Source organism: Branchiostoma floridae, chromosome 11 (genome assembly GCF_000003815.2).
Source record: "Branchiostoma floridae strain S238N-H82 chromosome 11, Bfl_VNyyK, whole genome shotgun sequence".
NCBI lineage: Eukaryota > Metazoa > Chordata > Leptocardii > Amphioxiformes > Branchiostomatidae > Branchiostoma > Branchiostoma floridae.
In genome coordinates, this window is record NC_049989.1 from 4,842,342 (window position 1) to 4,864,350 (window position 22,009).

At 38.3% G+C, this 22,009-nt stretch overlaps 1 protein-coding gene and 1 long non-coding RNA gene across 2 annotated transcripts in view; one reads left to right on the plus strand and one right to left on the minus strand.

Moving 5' to 3' along the window:
- LOC118426742 (tetratricopeptide repeat protein 28-like) overlaps positions 1-20,103 on the minus strand; it is a 57,128-nt gene extending 37,025 nt beyond the window's left edge. Inside the window, exons 1-2 of the mRNA XM_035836294.1 lie at positions 19,923-20,103; positions 13,330-13,590 (exon numbers count right to left, since the gene is read on the minus strand). Coding sequence (XP_035692187.1) covers positions 13,330-13,590; positions 19,923-19,955 — 294 coding nt within the window. The 5' untranslated portion in view covers positions 19,956-20,103. The remainder of the gene's footprint in view (positions 1-13,329; positions 13,591-19,922) is intronic.
- LOC118426745 lies at positions 7,641-21,446 on the plus strand. Its single transcript, XR_004832453.1, has 2 exons — positions 7,641-11,733; positions 20,290-21,446. It is a non-coding gene; the product is annotated as an uncharacterized LOC118426745 (long non-coding RNA).
- The last annotated feature ends 563 nt before the right edge of the window (positions 21,447-22,009 follow it).

Sequence of the window (22,009 nt, forward strand, 5' to 3'; positions counted from 1 at the left end):
TTGACACCATACCTTGGGGGTCAAAAGTAGATGAAACAGCAGTCCACATAGGACGACAGCACAATTGACTTGTGTGCTCTTTGTCATTTCTGCATCGATTATTGAGAACGAAATATGATTTTACAAGCAGTGCTATATGTCTTACAATTTCACACCCTTACCAAGATGACCCAGCATATTGACATGTTCATTAGGGATTTTTAGCCATTATTCGTCTGTACGAGAAGATTCTTACGGCAGTCTTACAAATTGATCCTGTCATTGGTGGATGGTGAATTTTACAGCCAAGTCAATAGGGCCATGTCTATTGACGGTTTCCCAAATTCACTTTTGCATCAAGCACAGTACCTAGATAATATCAGACAATTCCTCATCGTAAAATGCTTGTAGGTTGAATGGACTGCGGCAGTGACTTACACACGTAGCACTGGAATGGGCCAAAACTATCTAAAATCTTCCAGAATATGTAGACATCTTGGCATCTCTACATACGGCACATCTTTCAAGGACATCTTGTGTCTTGTTCCTTAAACTACTAGTAAGCCCCTGTCACACAGCGGAGTCTGTAAGCTCTAAATGACAGATTGTCCATAGTAAGACTCTAACATTCTCTCAATCATTGCACAATCTTTAGGGATTGGCCAATCTTCATAGGTCACTATACCCTGTAAAATACGATTTTCACTCAAAAAATAAGCTTGATTCTCTGCCAGCTTTAAAAACAAGGCAAGTGTGCCCAAAGCTTGTAGACTGTGTGGCAGGAGCTTAAACTAAGTCCTGAGTGCTGTGCATCTGTGATGTGTTTGCATCCCAATCATCCACATGAATGCCCAAGAGCAAAGAGAGTGGATGACATTGGCATCTGGACTATCCAGGTAGGCTAGCGAACAGACACCCTGGCACCTGTCTGGAAATGGACACCTCCGTCTTGTCACGTTTCTTGGCTCAGTGGGACATCTCTTTAGCCCCTTGACCTTCACAAAGTGCCTGGGTATTTCAAGTGCTTTGACAAAGACTTGGCATCAAGTCATCTTTATGTGAGAAACACATTTATCAGTTGCTGGAAGACACTATATATACTCCAAGTGACGGTATTCCAGTCAGAAGCCTTTATAACAAAATGTAAAAATCTTTAATAATTTAGTCCATGAATTAATTTGAGATGATTCTCAAGGCTACTAGAATGAATTCTACTGAAATATGTATTTGATGTAGACGTCACATTGGAGACAAGGTAGTCCACTTGTACATTTCTTTTCAGACAGCCACAGTAATAAATTTGAAACATTCACAAAAATGGGAACGGCAGTATAGATATTCAGTATGAAATGTCATACTTTCCTCAGCTGTTTTTCATATCAATGCAATATAAGATATTAAAGATTGCACATGTATCAATATGAAATCTTTACTGACTAAAACTTGATAGATGCAGGCTCTTAATTTCTCTTGCGTAAGAGCTTGTCATCAGTAATTGCTGTTTGCCGTGAGAATGTGACTTTATGGATGAACTGTGTCAAAAAAAGGTAGGTGATGCATACATCATTGTGCCTAACACTAACAAAGTCAAGTTCACTTACAATGGCAAGGACATTTGTGAGTTTAACATCCGGAAACACATCAAGTTTCTATCACAATCTCACATCTCTTCTAGTGATGCATACATCATTGTGACTACCACTAACAAATTCAAGTTCACTTACAATGGCAAGGCCATTTGTGTTTAACATCCGCAAACACATCAAGTTTCTATCACAATCTCACATCTCTTTCAGCTATGCAATACACGGAAAGGAATGGTAAGGGTTACACCATAAAATCAATGAATGCATGGATCTTCCTCTATGAGCTAAAGAGTACTGTCAAATCCAACCATTACAGCATACCATGAAAAAGAGAATCTGATATAGACTGTGCTTTTTAAAAGCGGAACTGTGATGACAGTAAAATGAAGTTCAAAGCACCATGTACACAATTAACACTTCCTTCCGACTTCCTTTCTCTTTCTTTGAGAAAATGTTATATCAACGACGTTTGACACAGAAACACAGAAAGGAGAGCTGATCCAATCAAAGACCAGCTCAACACTTCACTGATGTTGTTATAGAACTTTGTAGTTCAATACTACCAACACTGAAGAAGTTTGCAAACACACAGACTAATACTTCCTGTCAGGTAGGGCCTCTGTTCTCACCTGTTTTACCTGATCCACCCAAGGTGGGCTGCGTGCTTCCTTCATATCTCAAGGAATGTAAATCCACACCTTGAGAAAATTCCACCAATTTGTGGCTTTTAGTGAGATCTTTTTGTATGTACTTATAACTTCCCATGAATTAATTCTATTATTCTCAGGCTTAAACCTGTTGTTTTACCAGTATATACAGTACATGTATATGCTACTACACCATTAACGTTATATATTGACGAACCTTCTGCTAGGCAGCAATCTTAGAGAGAAAAGACATATCTTTTACTTTAACTATCAATTTCAACAATCCCTAATCAGAAAGAAAACATTTTTAGTTTAGTTTTAATTATAAACAAGCACTTGCTTCTGAGTAATAAAAGATTATCAATTTCTCTATAACCATGGCAACAGTACTAACCAATCAGAGGCTGTGTTACATGAGTTATGTCTGTCCTGAACTTCACAAGGTCATTTTTTCCCCCTGGCTCAGACAGTCAGACAGAACAATCTCCTCCCCAAACAGTTTAATCTCAGACCTGGTCTCCTGTCAGTCCAGGAGTCTCAAAGTCTGGACCTACCTAAGATAAGGTTCCACATGTTTTAGAAAGGATTACAAAAAGCAAAGAAGTTACACCCTGTTTGATGGCCAGTTACCATTCATTAAGATAACTAATCTGATACAAGCAGATGTATTATACTATGTATACATTTGTACTTAACATTCTAACTTAATCTAAGATAAATTCTGACATCTTTGCATGGTCAATCCCTTTAATACAAAATATGTCAGGTATGTAGAATTTTATCACTATATATCAGCTTCAGAGTTTTTCTTCTTAATTTGATTGTTTGTCCAAACTTCTTTCTCATACAAGCTTATGAGATAAAACCTCTTCTTTTTCCTGTACCTTACCTATCTTGTAGCGAGTTTCCATTCTGTTTCTGGCGAGATTTTGAACTCTTGTTTACATAAACATAAATCACTAGTATCCCCATAGACTGATAGAGTAGGTGATTTCTCTTGGCAGAAGGGCTGCACTTTCCTGATATCACCCCATGCCTACAGGGTGGATATCAATTCTATGCTGTTTATGAGTCCTGGGATCATACAGTGTCAATGGATTGGACCTATACAAAAGATTGATTTACCTTATCAAGAAATTAGGTATCGACTTTCCAAACAACACGCCATATGCACAGTCACATAATGTTGATTGAGTTGAACATAATCAGTACATACCAAAGGTTACAAATATATGCATACAAATTTATAATTTGTCTTGTGTATCCTGATAATGTATGTCATTCAGAGAAGGACATGTTGATTTGACTATACATTTATAATACTCAAAACATACACTCTTACAGGTGGCAGAAATGGAGAGGTGCCCAGTCATGTCACAGTTCCACTTGTGCAGCTGCTGAATGATTTTGCTGTTGGAAGAAGCCTGAAAACTACTTATCACATTAGCCATCAATATTCATTCAGTCCAAAATCCTGGAACAGAAGCCACCATCTAATTGCATGTATATCTGCCTAGAGGTACTTGAACCATTTAGTTAGGCAGATTCTGAAGACTTCTTTGTCATAGTCACACACAGTTAGGCAAATGTAGCAGCTGAGTCGATCCCATAGCTAAAGGGCAAAAACTGCCAGTCATATTTCATTCAAAACTGTACATTTTGCTGTAACGTTATATCCCTGGTTGATAAGGCTCTTAAGACATTAATTCCGTATAATTTCTGGCACATCTGGAAGACTTGGCAACATATGAACCAAATCTTACACCAAGGTCTCCAAGAATTCAGAGCAAACAGTTTACAGGATATTTGTCCTACTTATAACAGCAGTATACAATAGTAGTGACAGATAAGGGATGAGTGTGGTCTCTACAAGGATGACAAGGCAACTGAAATTGCGTTGTTTTAAAACCTCTTCTTTCCAGACCTCCCAGAAAGTCGACCAGATGCCCTATCATGTTTTAGTGCAAAAGACAACAACCAAAGTGAGCATGATACGGGAAGCTACGTTGTTTGCATGGACCTGCTACTTTGGAGCCTCATGCTTTTTCACCAGATACCCCGGATAACAACTATTAGACCAGGAAGAGGTATATCTGACATAAGCTGTGATTCTGTTACTTAATTACCTGGGCGTTCTTAATACAGGACCCCCTCACCTAGTGTCAGGTGGTACCCTGACACTTGGCAGTCTCATTTGTTTTGAAATGACATCAGTGACTGGGAATTTCATTATCAGCTCAGTTACAGAGTGGTGGCCTTTCACATAAAATCCAACTTTATACAAAAACATCATGTTTCAGATTTTAGAAAAAAAGTTCAGTTTTAGCATGAAGCTGATCAAAAAGTTTATTACAACTAACCTTGTAGAGTATTCTGTTGTATTAGATTATCATGCTGTGCACTTGGTCAACAGAATTTCCAATGAAAATAAAAGATACTCCATACGATAATAGGAAATAAAAGAAGCATAATATTGCAAGGATGTGGGCTGTAAGAAAAAGAATTGTGTAAAAAGAGATAAGGTTTTCAAATATTGCTTAGTACTTACTTTTAAGTATTACAATGCAGATAAACATGTAATAAGACTGTGTTTTGAATATGTTAAAAACTTTAATGTTGATGGAAAAAATCAAGCAACATCAAGGCTGATTTTGGAAACATCTAAAAGTCATATCTAGGTCTTATAGAAATCATCTGACCTACTGATCCAAATCTCAACTTACCTGTAACACATATATTTGTACAGCATCCAGAGCTTACAGTTTCAACTAAACAAATATCCAACAGTGTGGTGTTATAGGAAATACTTCATACACTGCCACACCTCTTTACTAAACAAACAAGGAAGGTAACATTACTAGTTAGGGTCTTAGAGACCACCCCTGGGGCTATAATGGAATCATCTATCACGACCCCCTACCAGGAACCAGTCAAAACAACATTACCCCTGCCCCTCCCCACATGATTGAAAAATCCCACCCCTCTCTTCACTGGACAATAGCCATCAATATGTACTTCTACCAAAGTGATGGGTGCCTTCCGGTACTCGGATGGGTTAACTACATCACACTGTAGTTATGTTGGAGATTTTATCTTTATAAAGATTTTATCTTTATGAACTACAGGTGAAATGGTGACAGGTCACACCAATAAACTGACTCAACAAAAAAGAAAGCAGGTCAATTTGAAAGGATTTGTCTTACAAGAAAATTTGATAGGCAGTGGCTAACGAACCTTTGCTGGATGATGAATTGGCCAGCTGCTAGCTCCCTTGTATAACTGGCTTTTCAGTAAAAAAGGTTAGACATCAAATATGGCTGCAAAATTCCCCATCCAAAGCACAATGCTCACCGTGTACAATTGTTCACATACAGTCAATTGTGTTTTCTTCCTCTTTGCTTTACCATCAAATCACTCTAATTATACATGTATGTGTAGTCCTGCCACACTCTATCAATCTGTATGTGGTCCCTATCCACAAAACATGTAAAATCTTAAGACTTAAACAAGCGACTCAAGGGAGACAACAAGAGAAGTATAGTAGAATGGATGTACAAATGTAATACTAATACATGTATAGTAGAATGTATGTAATACTAATACTAGCTTCTGACAGTTTATAATTTGTACAATATTTTGCACATAGAAATCTTTTGCATATAGAAATCTTTTTATCTTTAATATAACATTATGTTGGTACATGCAAGTTGTTTCATACTGTGCATTTATAAGTTGTGTATTGAATTCTTCATATACATTTGAGTAGAGAAGCCTTTCAACAATCCTCAAAGAGACATGAGTGATTTAGTGTCTCCTCCTGGTGTGTCAAGTGGTCACAGTATGGTGAGAAACATCACAGAAACTCCAGAGTAAATAAATCCAACACTACAAGCCAATTATCAGACCATTAACAAGGACATACAAAGGAGGCCTACTTTACTGTGGGCTGATTTATGGTAAGGAGTCTTCAAGATATAAGAAAGATCCAAGACAACAGCAAACTCCTTTATGTTTGATTTACAGCAGGTCCATAAAACAGCAGGAAACTTTCTTTGTTCACATCTTTCTACAATAGCAAAAGTGTGTAACTGTAAGGCTTTTGTCACCCAGCTGACCTCCTTGGCTATGAAAAAGGTTAGGAGTTTGAATAAGCCACAGTGCCTTGGGCAAAAATACTATGAGAAGTCTGTATTGATACCTATTACTTGTCTAGTGCTTGAGGTTTTCTCAAATGATAAAAATAGACATGCTAAAAATGCTCAAACTTGTTTGAAATACAATCATGAATCTAGCAAAAATTCACATGCACAATCCGTACATTTGTAGATCTATGATAAACATGTTTAAACAGTTATACCAGTTATATATCATATGTCTTCATTTTGACAGACAAGGCCAAATTCCGTCTACCTGCTCGATGCAAGACATCATGTAAACAGCACTGTTTGTTCATCCATCTTACCTATTCTTTCCCACACATTTACTTTCTTGCTTATGTATTCATTTGAACAACTTGACCGACAAAATCACAAAGGATGAAAGACCTGCAGACTGTTGAAGTGTATGTTTTAAACATGCTTTTCTCCTATGGATGGAAAATTATCGCCTTTTCACCATGAGTGTCGCACACAATGCAGCTGTCCAAATACAAAACCTCAAGTGCGTTGTGTTATTAACACTCACGGATACCGGTCATATTAGAGCACTATGATATGTTTGTTATTTTCTGCTTAGCTGCCACCTTTTAGCCAACAAATACTGAACAGGTTTAATTTTTTAATCTTTTTAAAAACGAGCTGTGACAGTGGCAGCATTGTAGAAGTGCCAAGACTTGTAATTTGCCTAGTTAGGTAAGTTTAAGAAATGCCTAACTGTTTGAAACTGCCACCAGCTGCAAGCTACTTCATGTCCCTCCTAGTTTATCTTTGCATACTTGGTCGACCTGCCCAAATATTTGCTGCCAGATGTGAGTATGGCAGGTTGTCTTACACAAACACCTCTTCAGGCAAAGGGAAAACTTTGTCTAGAAAACCTGCTGAGACTGTTAATGATATATGTAGGCAATAAGGCAAAAAATACAGTTACAATCTCAGTGTTTACCTAGCAGAAGTCAAATTACCTGGATAATTTGACTGGTTAGAAGATATTGTTTTCTGTTGATGGGTCAAGGGTAATGGGGCAGAAGATTTAGAGTGTATCTATTTTCATATCTTTAGGCCTAGGAAAAAAATGTTGTGTTTCAGTCCTGAAAAAAAGGGCCAATACATGTAGGTAGGGATTAACTTGAAGTTCTTTAAAAAAACATTTTCTATACGGAAGGTCTAGTGATAGCTTATATATAGGAAACATAAAAATTCTCACTGGAACCCCCCCCCCCCCAAAAAAAAGGCTACGATCGGCAGGTTTTTCTAGGGTAGGTCGAGAAACAAGAAACACAACAATTTTTCCAATGCCTTATCAGTTGGATATAACTTACAGCAGAATTTCATACCACTACAAATTAGATCAAAATCTATCTACCTGGGATACATGACAACTCACATATGGAAAGTGTAAATAGTCCTCAATAATATGTTATTGATATTAGTTTGTTTTAACCTTTAGCACACCGAAGCAGCATATTTCATACCTTTACAAACTAGATTAAAATCTGTCTACCAAGGATGCATGACAACTCACATATGGAAAGTGAGTGTAAATAGTCCTGAATATATGTTATCACATGTAATTTGTTTTAATCTCTAGCACATTGAAGCACTTGTTGGACTATCAATTCTCTATTGTGGGTTAGGCAGCAAGGAGAATGTTGAAGGGCTTTGTTTGTTTAATCTTAGAACTAGAATGACTCATATAATATACTTTGTATTGTATAAAGACTGAGTTGCAGATGAGGAAGGTGTGTTTTTCTTTTTTGTCAAACAGAGGAGAACATTTTTCTTGGTTCCCAAGGAAGATCACCACATTACTTGTACCAGAAATAGTAGTATACTCACAGATGTATAAAGTCTTTTGGAATAATACTATACATAGCACAGAATAGGACACATTCAAGATGAATACATTATCTTTTGACCTAGACTTAAAGTAAACTTTAAAATTGCTTCACTTAACGGCAGGAGACAGGTCTTTTCCTTTTCACACCCTCTAGAATTAAGGAATTTCACCTCTCCAAAGAATGCCCTACACAAATATGGATATAAATATACCTAACGTTTCACATGAACTTTGCTTTTCTCTGATTCTTGACAGGTCTGGTGGAAGGTCATGTAGAGAATTCCGCCCTAGTCAAGACACTTCCTCCAGAATTAATTGGAATTCCATAGAACTCAAACAAGGAAAATCCATTAGTTCCACCTGACTCCATAGAATTGTCCAATAAATGATTTGGGTGGAAATGTATCCCACTTCTGAGCAGAGGTTCTGGATCAATGTAACTTTACTGAAGAAAGCATTCTAACAATAGATGCTCAAAATATAATTCTTGATTTGTACCTGCATCAATGGGCAGTTGATATGGAGTAAAGCTTCAAGTAGTGTTAAAGTAAAGGGAAACACATGTTCTCTATGGTAGGGTCTGTAGGATCTTGTCCTCTTGTCCTTAGAGAAGATGGACAGGATCCTACTGAATCTACTACAGTATAGAGAATGCATTAGTCTTGCCTATCAATGCCTTCATGGATCTATTTAACAGCTCTAACTAGCTCTTTGTTCTATCAGACCTATTTACCTTCAGTTGGCCTTCTTCTAACACAGAAAATTACATGGTGTGTTTGGTGTATGGTGTGCTAGTCCTTTGGTAGTTTTATAGTAAATGGCAATACAGTTTTATCTGTCCATACCTGTTGTCATTTCCCATATGGTTTCCGTTGGTAAGGTCTTTTGAAGTTAACCAATGTCTTGAAATTTTAGCTTACCTTAACTTGTATCTATACTAGTGATCAGTTATTAAAAGTCACCAGTAAAAAACATATGAAAGTTATGTAGACGACTGGTATTTATTGGGACAATTTGTAATGATTTACATGATAGATAATGCTGCATATTAGTACAGTTGAATCTGTTTGCAATGTACCTTTCTTCTGTTAACATGTAGTGATGAATGTTGCACAACATCAGCATGTAGCGTATCTAAAACTGCTTCATCATCAACCAACTGCAGTTACCAGTGTGGTTTCTGGGGGTAACCAGTACAAAGGTTATGACGCAGGGCATTGATACGATGTTAAAGGTTAAAACTTTTTTGGTGTAAGTCTTTTGACAACAGTCAGGTTTATTTACTTTTCTCTAATGTTCATTCTCAAAATTCCGTGCTCTCAGCCCCTCTTCACGCGCCTGGGTCACGCCGTGCCTCCCGCACGCCGCTCCCTCGTAATGGTACATGACGGAATGAAAAACTTCCAGGTTTCCGCTAATTCTTGCGCCGAGCGTGTCGTAACACGGGATGAGTGCCCCATGCCCGGAGCAGGTGCCGGGCTGCTTGTCCTGTTTCGCCTGGTGGTAACGAAAGGACCGCGCATAATTGGCAAACAAGAGTCTCCTCCCCAGCACAATAGACTGGCATGCTAAGGGTGAACCAAGGCATGACTGCTTCAGAAAAAGAAACTGATCTGCCTCTAAATGAGGCACTTGGACATTTCCTTCACATTTTTGTAGATGTTTTAAGCAGTTTACGTTTTCTCTTACTCACTTTCCCACTTCTACAACATTAGCATGAGGGACTAATTCTCAGCAAACCTATAGTTATCAAGTAACAGGTCAAATAACGTGAGGGGGCCACAAAAATACAGCGCCATTGTGTGCCGCCAATTCAAACTGGGCCTGCTGGTCTCTGATTGGTCGGTTGTAGGAAATGGACTCCTGACCGGTGGTAATCCTAGCTACGCTGCAACCCAAAACACCGACTTCTCAGGTTGCAGCTCCGCACCTCTGGAAACTAAAGAACCACTGGATCAAAACGGCACCTGACTTTATACATGTACTGATCCGAGACGCTAAAACTTGGCGGCCAATCATTGTCCTAATGCTACCTTACCTGCGACCTATATAAAGTAACAACTGGACGCCTTTGCACTATAAGAATAACATATCTACCTTTGTTGACCCCCTCTTGTTTTGGCTCTTTTAAACCATGGATGCCATGGAAGACTTACATTCTAAAGGTCAGCTGTAGATCGACTTACAAATGAACATCCTTGGATTGACATTACGTTGGTAAAATGTCATCCGTTAAGTACTGGTGACCCTGTTGCAAGGGACCTTATCACATTAGCAAGAATCTAGGGAATGTATCCTTGCTACATATCTAAACAAACACTTATGGTCCATCCTAGATCTTTTCCAAAACTTGAAAATAGTCCAAACTATTTGAATACACTTTGCCATCAAAGGAAAAATCTTTGTTTTTCTTTCCACTCCTTTGGAATAAGTCATCCTGAACAGGGAATAGATCTATTGCATCAAGGTAAACAGGTAAACAAAAACAGTAAACAAACAACGATATATGAAACTGGAAAGAAAAAAATCAATTTGACTTCTTCCTTTAAGTAAGACCGCATTCCTTTCAATCAAAACAAAAATTGGCTCCTTTACAGGTTCAACCTAACACTGAGTGACCATTTCATAAATACACTTAATGTCAAACAGCTATCACATAAATTTTAAAAGAAACAACAGTTTTCCTGTTCGTTGAGTAGACATGGTTACCAGCAGGCATGGTTCCTTTCACTTGTGATCTTTGTGACCTGATGCATTAAGAACAATAAACAGGGCTGGAAGTCTCATAAACCACTCCAACATTTCAGGAATCCTCCCCTGGTAATAGTACACCTTTTCTGGCTACACAAAAGTAACTTAAACTTTCATAAATCTAGTACAGGATTAGAAACACTGTTAACATGTATCTTGGCACCTCCTGTTACACGTGGAAAATCTCAAAGCCCAGCTAGAATCAGACTACGTCTGTCATTACTATTCAATGTAAATTCTAAGTACAGGCAAGGAGGTTGAAAAAGGGGACCTCCTTGGTACAGGTGATCTTTCACAAGTAATTAGTGATTTGCATAAGCCTTCAGCTCTTGTCATTTCCTGTTAGTTTAACCTACTTTTCTAAAACATCAAACAATGCAGACTACACTAACGCACACCTGAACCATTACAAAGTATCCGTACAGACATTGTTACACTTGTAAATATGCCTGTTGCCTGGTAAAGATATCTTTTCTGACATCAGATAAAATGGTGGGCATGCTGGTAGGCTAGTACAATCTGTGCAGCAGCTTGGGTTGTTTGGTAGCTCTTATCAGGTGAAAAATGCCAGCTGTCACTACCAATTAGTATCCCACTCAGTCAGCCTTGGCCTGCTACACCCAAAGTACACTTCTCCAACACACTGTTGGTTCAAAATCTCGCACCAGGGTTAGAATCTCCCATCGTTCATGCCATTGTGTATGTCTGTTTGGCTGGGAGACGACGCTAGGAGGGCCCGGAGAGCACGGACGGCGCATAGAACGGCAGCCAGGCAGGTGAGGAGGGTTTGCCACAAACTTGACCTCTGTCCGTATGGCCGACATCAAAGGCAGGAGGAGACAGACTGCCACAATAGCAGTTTGCACTGCCTGCAGTTGGACCACGGCCAAATGCCGTTATGACATAATCGCTAAAGAATCTTACAAAAAAATCACAAACGACATTCTTGCTGTCTTACTGAAGGACAGCATCAAGTCCTACATCAGAATAGCATTGGATCATGTCTGTGTAAACTTAAAATAGACCTCAACAATTCCAGATCACAATGTGTACATAATGGACCCCTAATGTGTTAATTATTCCGCCCGACTATTCAGAGGTACACGGATATCCAGACCCATCTAGACTCCCTATAAAAGGGTAGGCAGATGGTCCCATCTCCTGAGGCAGGGCAGGTAGTCAGCTATCACATCCCCATTATGGAGCCCAGCAGGACGCCGATGTCATGTGGTGTTAATCACCACCTGATGGTTCTGCACCCCCAAGCAAGTGTCCACTCACTTATGCAGTAGTCGAACACTCTGTAAATCTACTCACACAAAATGGGAGCGTGACAAGTGTACAGTAAATGCTGTCTGTTTGTCATGGCAACAAGACCCAATTAGAAACCACAGTTTTGTATACCTCCATTTTCTTTCTTCGTCCTATCACTAAATTGAGCCAAATACCTCTTACAGCCACCTGCAACCCTCATTAATCGACTACTTTTGTCTCAATAAAGAACATCGTGGTTTTAAGTGAATGTAAGTGAAGACGTGCCAAATGAAGACACATCCATGGTAGTCAGGTATTAGATACACAGACACACCTGTAGGCTACGGTGCTCAGAGACCAGATGATACTGCCAAGTATTCCAACTATCTGAAGCAGTGCCTGTAAGGTAACCTGACATACATTTGGCCAAAAGGCTATCATTCCAGACATCAACTTGACTGGGATCATTTCCCCTGACTAAGGTTGGAAAAGATCACTTATTGAGAGAAGCCAGACAAAAAAGGAAAACCTTAAATCTAACCTTTGGTCTTTGGTAATGATTTGTACATAATGATAAGGTCAGGTAGACATATGGTCTTACAAAGCAATACTTATATGTATATCATATATGTCATTATTGTGTAGTGTGAAACTGTTATAGAAATATGAAAACACTATAATATTCTATTGAATCCCTACCTTGAGTTGTCCAGGTAAGTTGTATCCCCATGACAGGAACTTATAATTCATTCTTCTTACAATGATTTGTATGAAAATAAATATTTATTCCAGTAACATATACCATATGTGGGATGCCTGTACTTTCTGCTCCTCAAAGTTATTCATGCCATGGTTAGTATGTAGTGTGTAGTTTGTAACTGAAGGAAACATAGCTCAACATTCGCTACCACTGGTTCTTCTATCAGAAGCACAACATACGCCCTATAATTGCAAGTCCTGACCTCAGGTCAGATTCTTCATTCATCAAAAAAATTGTTTGTAGGACACAGGACAAAGTGAATGTTGTGTTGGCTGATACTGTGGTACTGTATGATATGAATTTAAAAAATTAGACAGGTGTCAATCTGTGGCAGGAGTCCCTGTGTGCTGAGTCTTACCTTCGCCCATTTCGGATTCAGGTCTCTTGCCTTGATGGCATCCTCCAGCGCCAGTTCGAACTGTCCAGTTTTCACGTAGGCAGCAGACCGGTTGCTATACAGGATGTAGTTGTTGGGGTCCAGCTCGATGGCCTCGGAGTACAGCCGTATGGCGAGGTTGAAGTCTCCGTTCTGGCACGCCGCGTTACTCTGTCGTACCTTCTCCAGGAATAAGGCCTTTGTGGAGCTGTTGGGTTCATGCATAGTTGTAGGGGGATCTCCCTGGAAATCGGCATCAAACATACCATGATTATACTTTAATGTTCAACATTTACAATGCAGTTTTCAACCTACAAGGTGTTGCCAATCCTGTCTATAAGCAACACAGACATATGGTCTTACAAAGCAAGACATTATGTGTATCATATTGTTATTATTGTGTAGTGTGAATCTGTTGGGTTCATGCATAGTTGTAGGGGGATCTCCCTGGAAATGGGCATCAAACATACCATGGTCACAATTACAGATGTAAGAAAGGAGTAGAAACAGTCTCATGACTCCAGGGATTCAAACCCAAGCCAAACCTGGGCTGCCAGATCACAAACCCAACACGCTAAACCATTATGCCAAAAGTTCAGAGCCTGGTAAGTTTGGCCCCGCTTGGACTTCACTGTTACACAGAACTATACTGTTCAACATTTACAATGCAGTTTTCATGCTACAAGGTCTTGCAAAGGCTGTCTATAAGTAACACATAAACCCATATATCAAATCGTAAAGAGGTTGATATGGTCTATAAACTGAATTGCATTCTCTGATAAATTAACTTACTTACACTGATGAATTAGAAAACAGAGACTTGTACACAGCCACTGATGGAACTAAGCTAAAGGCGTCCAAGATGTACTGACAGACATCGAAAATTTGGAGGTACGTTCTCTACCTTTAATAAACAGTCATTGTTCGAAGAAAATTGATAGTAACTTAAACATACGTGACTGATGAACCTCTTCAACGATAAGCTAAAGGTGAAAAAACATGTTTTTCTCAGACCTCCCAGACACATTGACAGTATCATGTCCTTCCTTCCAGCAATTTGAGTTAACTAAAATTGATTTTGCTCACTGGAATGTGTCTTCTTTTTCCATTAACATCACGTCAACCCCAATAAAACTGCCATCTCCTACCTAATAATGGAGAGAAGTCCCATTCAATCTAGCTGATGTACAAGTAAATGGGTAAATAATTCATTAAGCAATAGTTATTACCACCTCCTGTGTGTTAAATAGAAACCCTATGGTCACATATAATGCTAGTTCACCTTTATCCGTAGGGTTACCCTATATCCGGTGTATATAGTATAGGAGTATTTAGGGATATCAAGTCGACAGACGGTTGTTTCAGACTGTGATGCTATGAAAATATTGCAATTTGAAACCTATGTCCATCGACTGGATATCTATAAACGACTCGTTTTTAAAAACAATGAATATAGGTTGTGGATGTGGATAAAGGTGAACTACCGTTACATGTGCAAACATTCACTTATAATAAGCAGAACTTAAAACTGACATGTTTGGGATAAATAATAATAACACAAGCTTTGTAGCATTTTTAACCACTCAGTAAAGCTAAAAAAAGAAACATACTCTAGAAGAACAATATAAATGAGGATATTGCCATGGTAGGTAAGCCTGCCATATTTCAATGCTGACTTTTATTATTGACTCCCTCCCCACTTTATCTACATTACACTGACACACCCTACAAATACCACCAATCCAACCTCTTTTATTACTCCAACTTTCATGAAAAGTCGCAGATTAATAATCCTGTAGTGTGTTCATTTTCCATTAGTTTGTTTTAGTACGTTAACATACTCAATGATCTTGAAGTTCAAAAGCTATCACTCTGAATATGGAAACAATCTTCGCCAAACAAAAACTAACAGGAGTTGTGGCCAACATACAACCACAGGCGAACCATTCCCTAGATCATATGGATGTATCAATCTCCTGGCAATGGGGAAATTTCGCCCCACCTGAAGTACAGTGTAAACAGCCCGACCAGTTTGCTGGTAAACCACATAGTTGTCCTTATCAGGCACTCAGGAGTGGGCCTGTATGGTGTTTGGACTAGATGGTGAGATGATATGGCTACTATTCCTTTTTCTAAGACCACAATAAAGGAAAGTGATTTATGTCTTCACAGTCTTGTTCTCAGAAAAAAGTGTTAAAAGATTTTACAACTGTGGAGAAACTCAATTTAGGAGAGTTCCTACTGTTGTTGACTAATACATTTATGATGGGGGAGGGGCTTTTTAACTAACTGTACACCTGATATTTGGCCTGGACAAACAGAATGGGGAGGGGGAAGGGACAAAAAAGCACCTGCACTCTACTATCATACATGAATGTAACAAAAAGCAATAGAAAGTATTAGTTGTTGTCACTTTTAAGGCTAACAGATACATCCGATCAACTAAGAAAGGTTCCTGACTGGACTGAGTTCAGACCGTGTCTGTGGTATTTTCACAGTTGAATTGTGATTTCTGAAGGTGTGATAAACCAGTTATCCTCCATCATTCTCCATGAGCACACCCAGTTTGGCAGGCGTCCAGTCTGCAGTCTGCCTACCACAAACCTAACCAACTGTTGCTAAACAATCTTTCTGAACACAAACCATACAATCTTCTGCAAAAATATTTCTATATATAGAGATATATTGTAGTATCACAAGAATGGGCTACAAATAAAAGGGTCTGTGAGTACTACTACAAAGCCTTGTGTATTTACCAATAGGTTATAAAGGGTCGTGAATGGTATTCAATTACCAGAGTCCCTCCCCCTGAAGATATGGTTCCAATCAAATAGGCTAGGATGACACCAGTCACAGTGTCAGATAAGATCATATCTTCACCTCCCACTGACAGACACTACAATAACCACAGCAATATCTATTGTCTGGACCACCAATTACTAAATCTTACCTGAGAAGAATTTATATAGACTTTAGCTACATGTACATCTATATTATTAGGACAAAATATTAACATCCTGATATCATATCTGACATGATATGATTATGAAAAAGGATATATTAAGTAATAGCTTAGAAACAATTTCAAGTATTTGGATTAGAATCTTATTTCAAGTTTAGAAAAAAAGGAACTTGGCAACAGAAAAAGTTCAATTCTTCACTTCTCATCCTTCATATATTCCTTCTGGAAGTAAACAAAGCATGTCATAGAGAACAATAGCTTACATGTTTGCGATAAATGCTAGTGGTCAGGACCCAAAACAACCATACCCCCCACCCTCCCACACCACTTTGTACCTTATTCATTACCTAAGCCAACTTCCAGCTTCGTTATTTGTGCCCCTAAACTCTGTTGGTCCCTGACTCAATTACATTAGCCTGCCAACATGCCACCTTTTCCAGATAAATATCCCAGGGATCAAACAGTGGAACTGAAGTAAGGTAGGGCAGGATTCCAGAATCATCTCCTAGGCCTAGGAAAAAAACTGTTGTGTTTCCTGTTTCCCTACCTACCCTAAAAAAACCTGCCGACCCTAGACTTTTTTTGGGGTGGGCAGTGGAGTCACATAGCTTCCAGTTAGAATTTTTATTTGGCCTGCTTCCTATTGAAGTAAAACACTGCTTGTCCCATCTAATGAAGGATAAATGTATCTATCATGCACAAAATTAAAGTTTGACATTGAAAGACAAGTGTCATCATACATTTCAGTTTACTTTGTTCAACTGTATTGTAAATATGTATCACTAGAATTTTGGCCAGCCTAAAAAAAAATACAAGAAAAAAAAAGATAATCCCTACCTACCGACCCTAATTTTTTCAGGACTGAAACAGGAAACACAACATTTTTTTTCCTAGGGCCTATTGGGACATTCCTACCCCCCTCCCATGGAGAAGGTAGTCAGGCACTTGTTACTCTAACCCTGGAGCACAGGTGGACATGGTTAGGTAGCTATGGCAACAGACTGTTAGGGAATATTTGTTAGATATTCAAATTGAACAAATGGGCAACAAGACCCCTAACTACATGTATAGCTGACTTGAGGAAAGCCTAAATTTTTATGTTTTACTTAAGTTTAAATCAACTAGTTTATTGAAGTCACTTAGACATTCAGTTCCACCACAGATATAGATACAACACGTACTGTATCAGGAAAGAAAGTATGATGCATTTAAGTTTTTAACCCCTGGTTATATTGCACACGGTAACACTGATTCCTCAAGTTTCAAACTGCAGAACACAAATTTGTTGTCTATATCAAGCCTGGGGCTATTCCATGGAATATAATGATGACAAGATAATGCATAACTCTTAATTCTTATCCATATGTCATTTTTTTTTAAATGTAAATATCTGCCTGTCTGCAACTTTTCCAAGCCATTGATATTTGCAGACTTGTTTGTCCCCATTTTCTCCAACACAATAGTTCAACTCATACTAGATGGACTCAAGTCTAGTATTGTTAGTTTTATTTTAGAAGGGGCAAAAAAACAGTACAGTCCTTCAAATTTGCCCCCCAGGTGTGTTTTTATTTCCTGTTCTGCATGTGGTAGATGTGTTTTAAATTAGGAACTGCTGTACTTGTTATTACAAGACTCAAAACATGTTATGAATTATGGTACAGTTAAAAGATTGGCGGTAGTACCAAACGAATTGTCAATAAATCTTCAGAAAAGCTACACACTTTTTACAGATATGATCTGCTTGCTATAACTTAACACTATTATACACACTATGCTGTATACACAGTATTACAGGTTTTTTTTCTATGAATCATGTCGACAAGGATATAAGTCAACTGATTTCAAAAATAGATTTTCTTTAGAAACAAACTCATTACACTAATTCTATTACTTAGTAATTTATCTACAGTTTACATGTATATCTTAACTGACTACAAACTTTCATTCTCTAAGCTTTTCGAGCACCTGCCTTGTTTTGGTTCTGACAAATTTTCCAGATCATCCCTTCCCAAACTTGGCAATAGAACATGCCCACTGAGACATTTACGCTGATCAATTCAATAGGGGAGTGCCTGGGAACCAAAACATTTTTAATCACATGGCTTGTCGCGAATTAAAATTCCAAACTTTGTCTAAATCCTACAATGCAAAAAGGAAATCATGCCATACGAAGTGTAAACTTTTTACTTAGTCATTGCACAACGAAACATTTTTCTCACAGGTAGCGGCATACTGACGTTAAACAGGCCATGGAAAGGGTTAAAACAGTTTGTTATATCGATTTCTCACGACAGAAAATTGTTTGCATACAAGTGCAGGGTCAGTCACGTTGTCTCGTTCCGTTGCCTTGACGAAAACTGGTATAAACTGTTTATGATGTAAAGTGAAGAGGCACTTAACTTTTAACTACATTAAAGTCACGTCGGTCTGACAAATTATGACAACATAAATTGTTTTAGTGGCCAGAACCTTGTGATTTCTTTCTTCACATAAGGTCTGGGTAATAGTAATTACTGTAACGACCCTCTCTAAATGTTTGCGCAGTGTTTTCCAAAGGTCTGCCATGTTGAACGATTTGACACACCGTAGCTGACAAAAGATAAATGTCATGAATTAGCGTTTCAGAAAAGTCTCTTTTTTTCAGTTTAAAAGCTATGTCCCCAAAGTCAGAGGTAAAAGATGAACTGAGACAGACCCCCCTCCCCTCCCCCAAAGGATGAAGTGAAATTATACACCACAAACAACGTTCTGTCTGAAGAAAATAGGATCTTGATTAATCTGGTCACGATAAGGGCTTTTGACGGCAATCTGCAAGCGAATTTGCAGCTTGTATCCTGGCTATTTGACTAGGGTTTCTGGCTGGTTGGTTTGGGTCAGATGTATAATTACTGGAGAATTTAGACCCTAAACCTGCTGCGACCTACAAAAACTAGGCGGGATTCTTTGTGATACAGCTCGCCGGACATCTAGGTTTAGAAAGGAAATAAACTGATCTTTACACAAGGAAAGACGAAATAAATCTCAATTTCTCAGTATTCCTAGCACCGATCGCGCAGTTGTAACTGATTATTTTCCTCCTGTTTTCATTACAAAGCTGGACACAAAACTAGGGATTTGCGTCGTTTGTTTCTAAACTACACATAATTTTAGAACAAGGGTCTTCAGAAATTCTACCGTAAGTACTAGAAAAATGATTCATTATAAACGCATTAAAATCCCCTATTTTGCTTCTATACGAAGTATTAAGTCTGCAGAGTTAAAACTTTGTCAGGTGTTTCATCGCGATCCTAACTTTACGTTACTAAAATGTTGTTGAAACTAACACAAGAACCACCTGACACGACCCTTCACAACTGGAACGTTTGCTTACGTCGATTTTTTTTACGGAAGTTCTGCACTCTCGCAAAGATCTAGTAACTAATCTAATCAGGTCTGTCAAGGAGAGGCGATCCTACGAACTTGACGGAGACCTGGAGGTAGAAATCTTGCCCCAAAACAGGGACACTAAACTAAAACACACCGCTGAACCGTTGTTAGTATGTTTTTACAAACTCGACTTTACAGGTCGCCGTCCCGTGAAGGGAAAAGTACACATTTTCGACGATCGACGTACCTTTGGGATCCCCCTGTCTTCCTGGCATTCCATGTGAACTATTCCCTAGGTCTCCACAACATGATCCAAGGCGGTACCATTCTCCTTCGCGATAAAATCCACCTGGAATTTGTAAAGTTTTACTCCAGTCCTGACACCGGATCGGCCGCCATTTTGTTTCCACACAGCTAATTGGCTATTCAATCTAAAGTACACACCCCCGAACAAAACTACAGATTTTCCCCTTTATTGAAACCAAATGTCACTATGGGCCAGCATGATTAACGTCTTGAAATTTTGAATAGCATATTAAGTAGCAAGTCTAATTGTATTAATCTAGAGTCAATATTTGTTATATTTCATACATTGTATTTTCCCATACAATCAGCTGTGTGCCGCTAGCTGGAAGAGCGTCTGCCACTCTCAAGGTGGTCATGGGCGGAGAACCCTGGCTGTGATTGGCAACCTGACGCCAGCATACCTGCGAGCAGCGCCGCTATGCGGACAACTGAATAAACACAGAAGGCAAGACTGCAGGATGAAAAGACCCTATATTCAGAAGTGTGCGTCCTATATAGTTCCAAGTGCTTCAGACTCAGAGTATTAAATTCATTTGACCTGTTTGCTGCTGCATAACATTACATCAGCGTTCTCAGAGGAAGTATTATCATCAACCCTATAATATTAGTGTTCTTTCGGCTAGCTATAGGTAATAGGAATGCTAGTCTCCAGTTTCGACTACTCTTCTATGTTTGATTCATTATTGAACAAATACATTGCATATACTCAGAACCATCTAGAGAAAGACCATGGTTTATGCAAGACATTGATAGACATCTTGTAAGTAACTTTGTAATCAAGTCAGGTCAACTTTATTTTCTGTAAAGAGTCTGGAAACAGACTGAAGCTGTTTCAGAAACATGTGACACAGACAATGATTAGCACAAGCTTATCATATGAATACAATGTTGCTTGTATGTAATCCTAGGAGTATTTCTTCATCTATCACTATTTTAAGTGGGTATTGCTTGTTAACATTTCATTTCTTCTATCTTGTAGTCCAGATCAAGTTTATATACAGTGCCATTGATTGACGAATATAAACAATGGAAATCCAATAGTTTTACCCCAACATTAAATCATTTGACAGGTCTACCAGCTTTTAGGTCATATCCACACCAAATAAGAGTAAATACTGTACAATAAAACCTTTTTATCATATCATTCTTTAATAATGGATTATACCCCATCTACAGTATCAATCCTTAACACTAACAGTGTACCTATGAGAGGGGATAGTGATCAGCACATTTGTTCACTTTAAGTATTTCAAAAGGAGTATGAGTACATAACAGATAAACAATTAAAAAGGACATACAAAACACCCATACCACATTAGCATGAGAAAACAATGTAAAAGTAACATTATCAACTTGTTACAACACATTAAACAATTCCCATGAGTAAGTGAAATTACTTATCAGCTTTTCAAAAAATATTCTTTACAAAGAACCATAGAAAAAATAGTGTCAGCTCATTCACAAAGTATACTGAAACTTTTGCCATTTAGTTTTAATTTTAAACTTCATTGAGATTTGGTATCTTTTAAGATACCTCATCTCCAAGTAACTACTATTTAAAAATAGTAGTTACTTGGATGTGTTGAATTAACGGTGACATGCTTGAGGTGACATACTACATGTATTTATAATGATGTTATATTTACACTCTAGGCTATGTGAGTATTCTTCTGCCATTGTGCATTTTCTTCTGTGAAATATCTTGACCTGAACGTGCAATTTTGTTCCATTGCACTGGCAACAGATGTGACTAGCAGCATGCTTTACTTTGATCGACCAATGAGAGAGGCTGGATAAAGTTGATTGACATGAACATGAATCATGTGTATCTTATCTCTTCACAAAATCTAATTATCTATGGTGTGCATTTTCTTTTAGCACTGTATAATAGATATCTGCCTCTTATGATAGGCTATACACTAATAGGTAGGTAGGTAGGTATACACTAATCTTATCATTGGATTTAACAAAATGGAAAGTGAGGAGTGTTGTGGAATAGTAGTATTAGATGTGACTATTTCTTTTCTA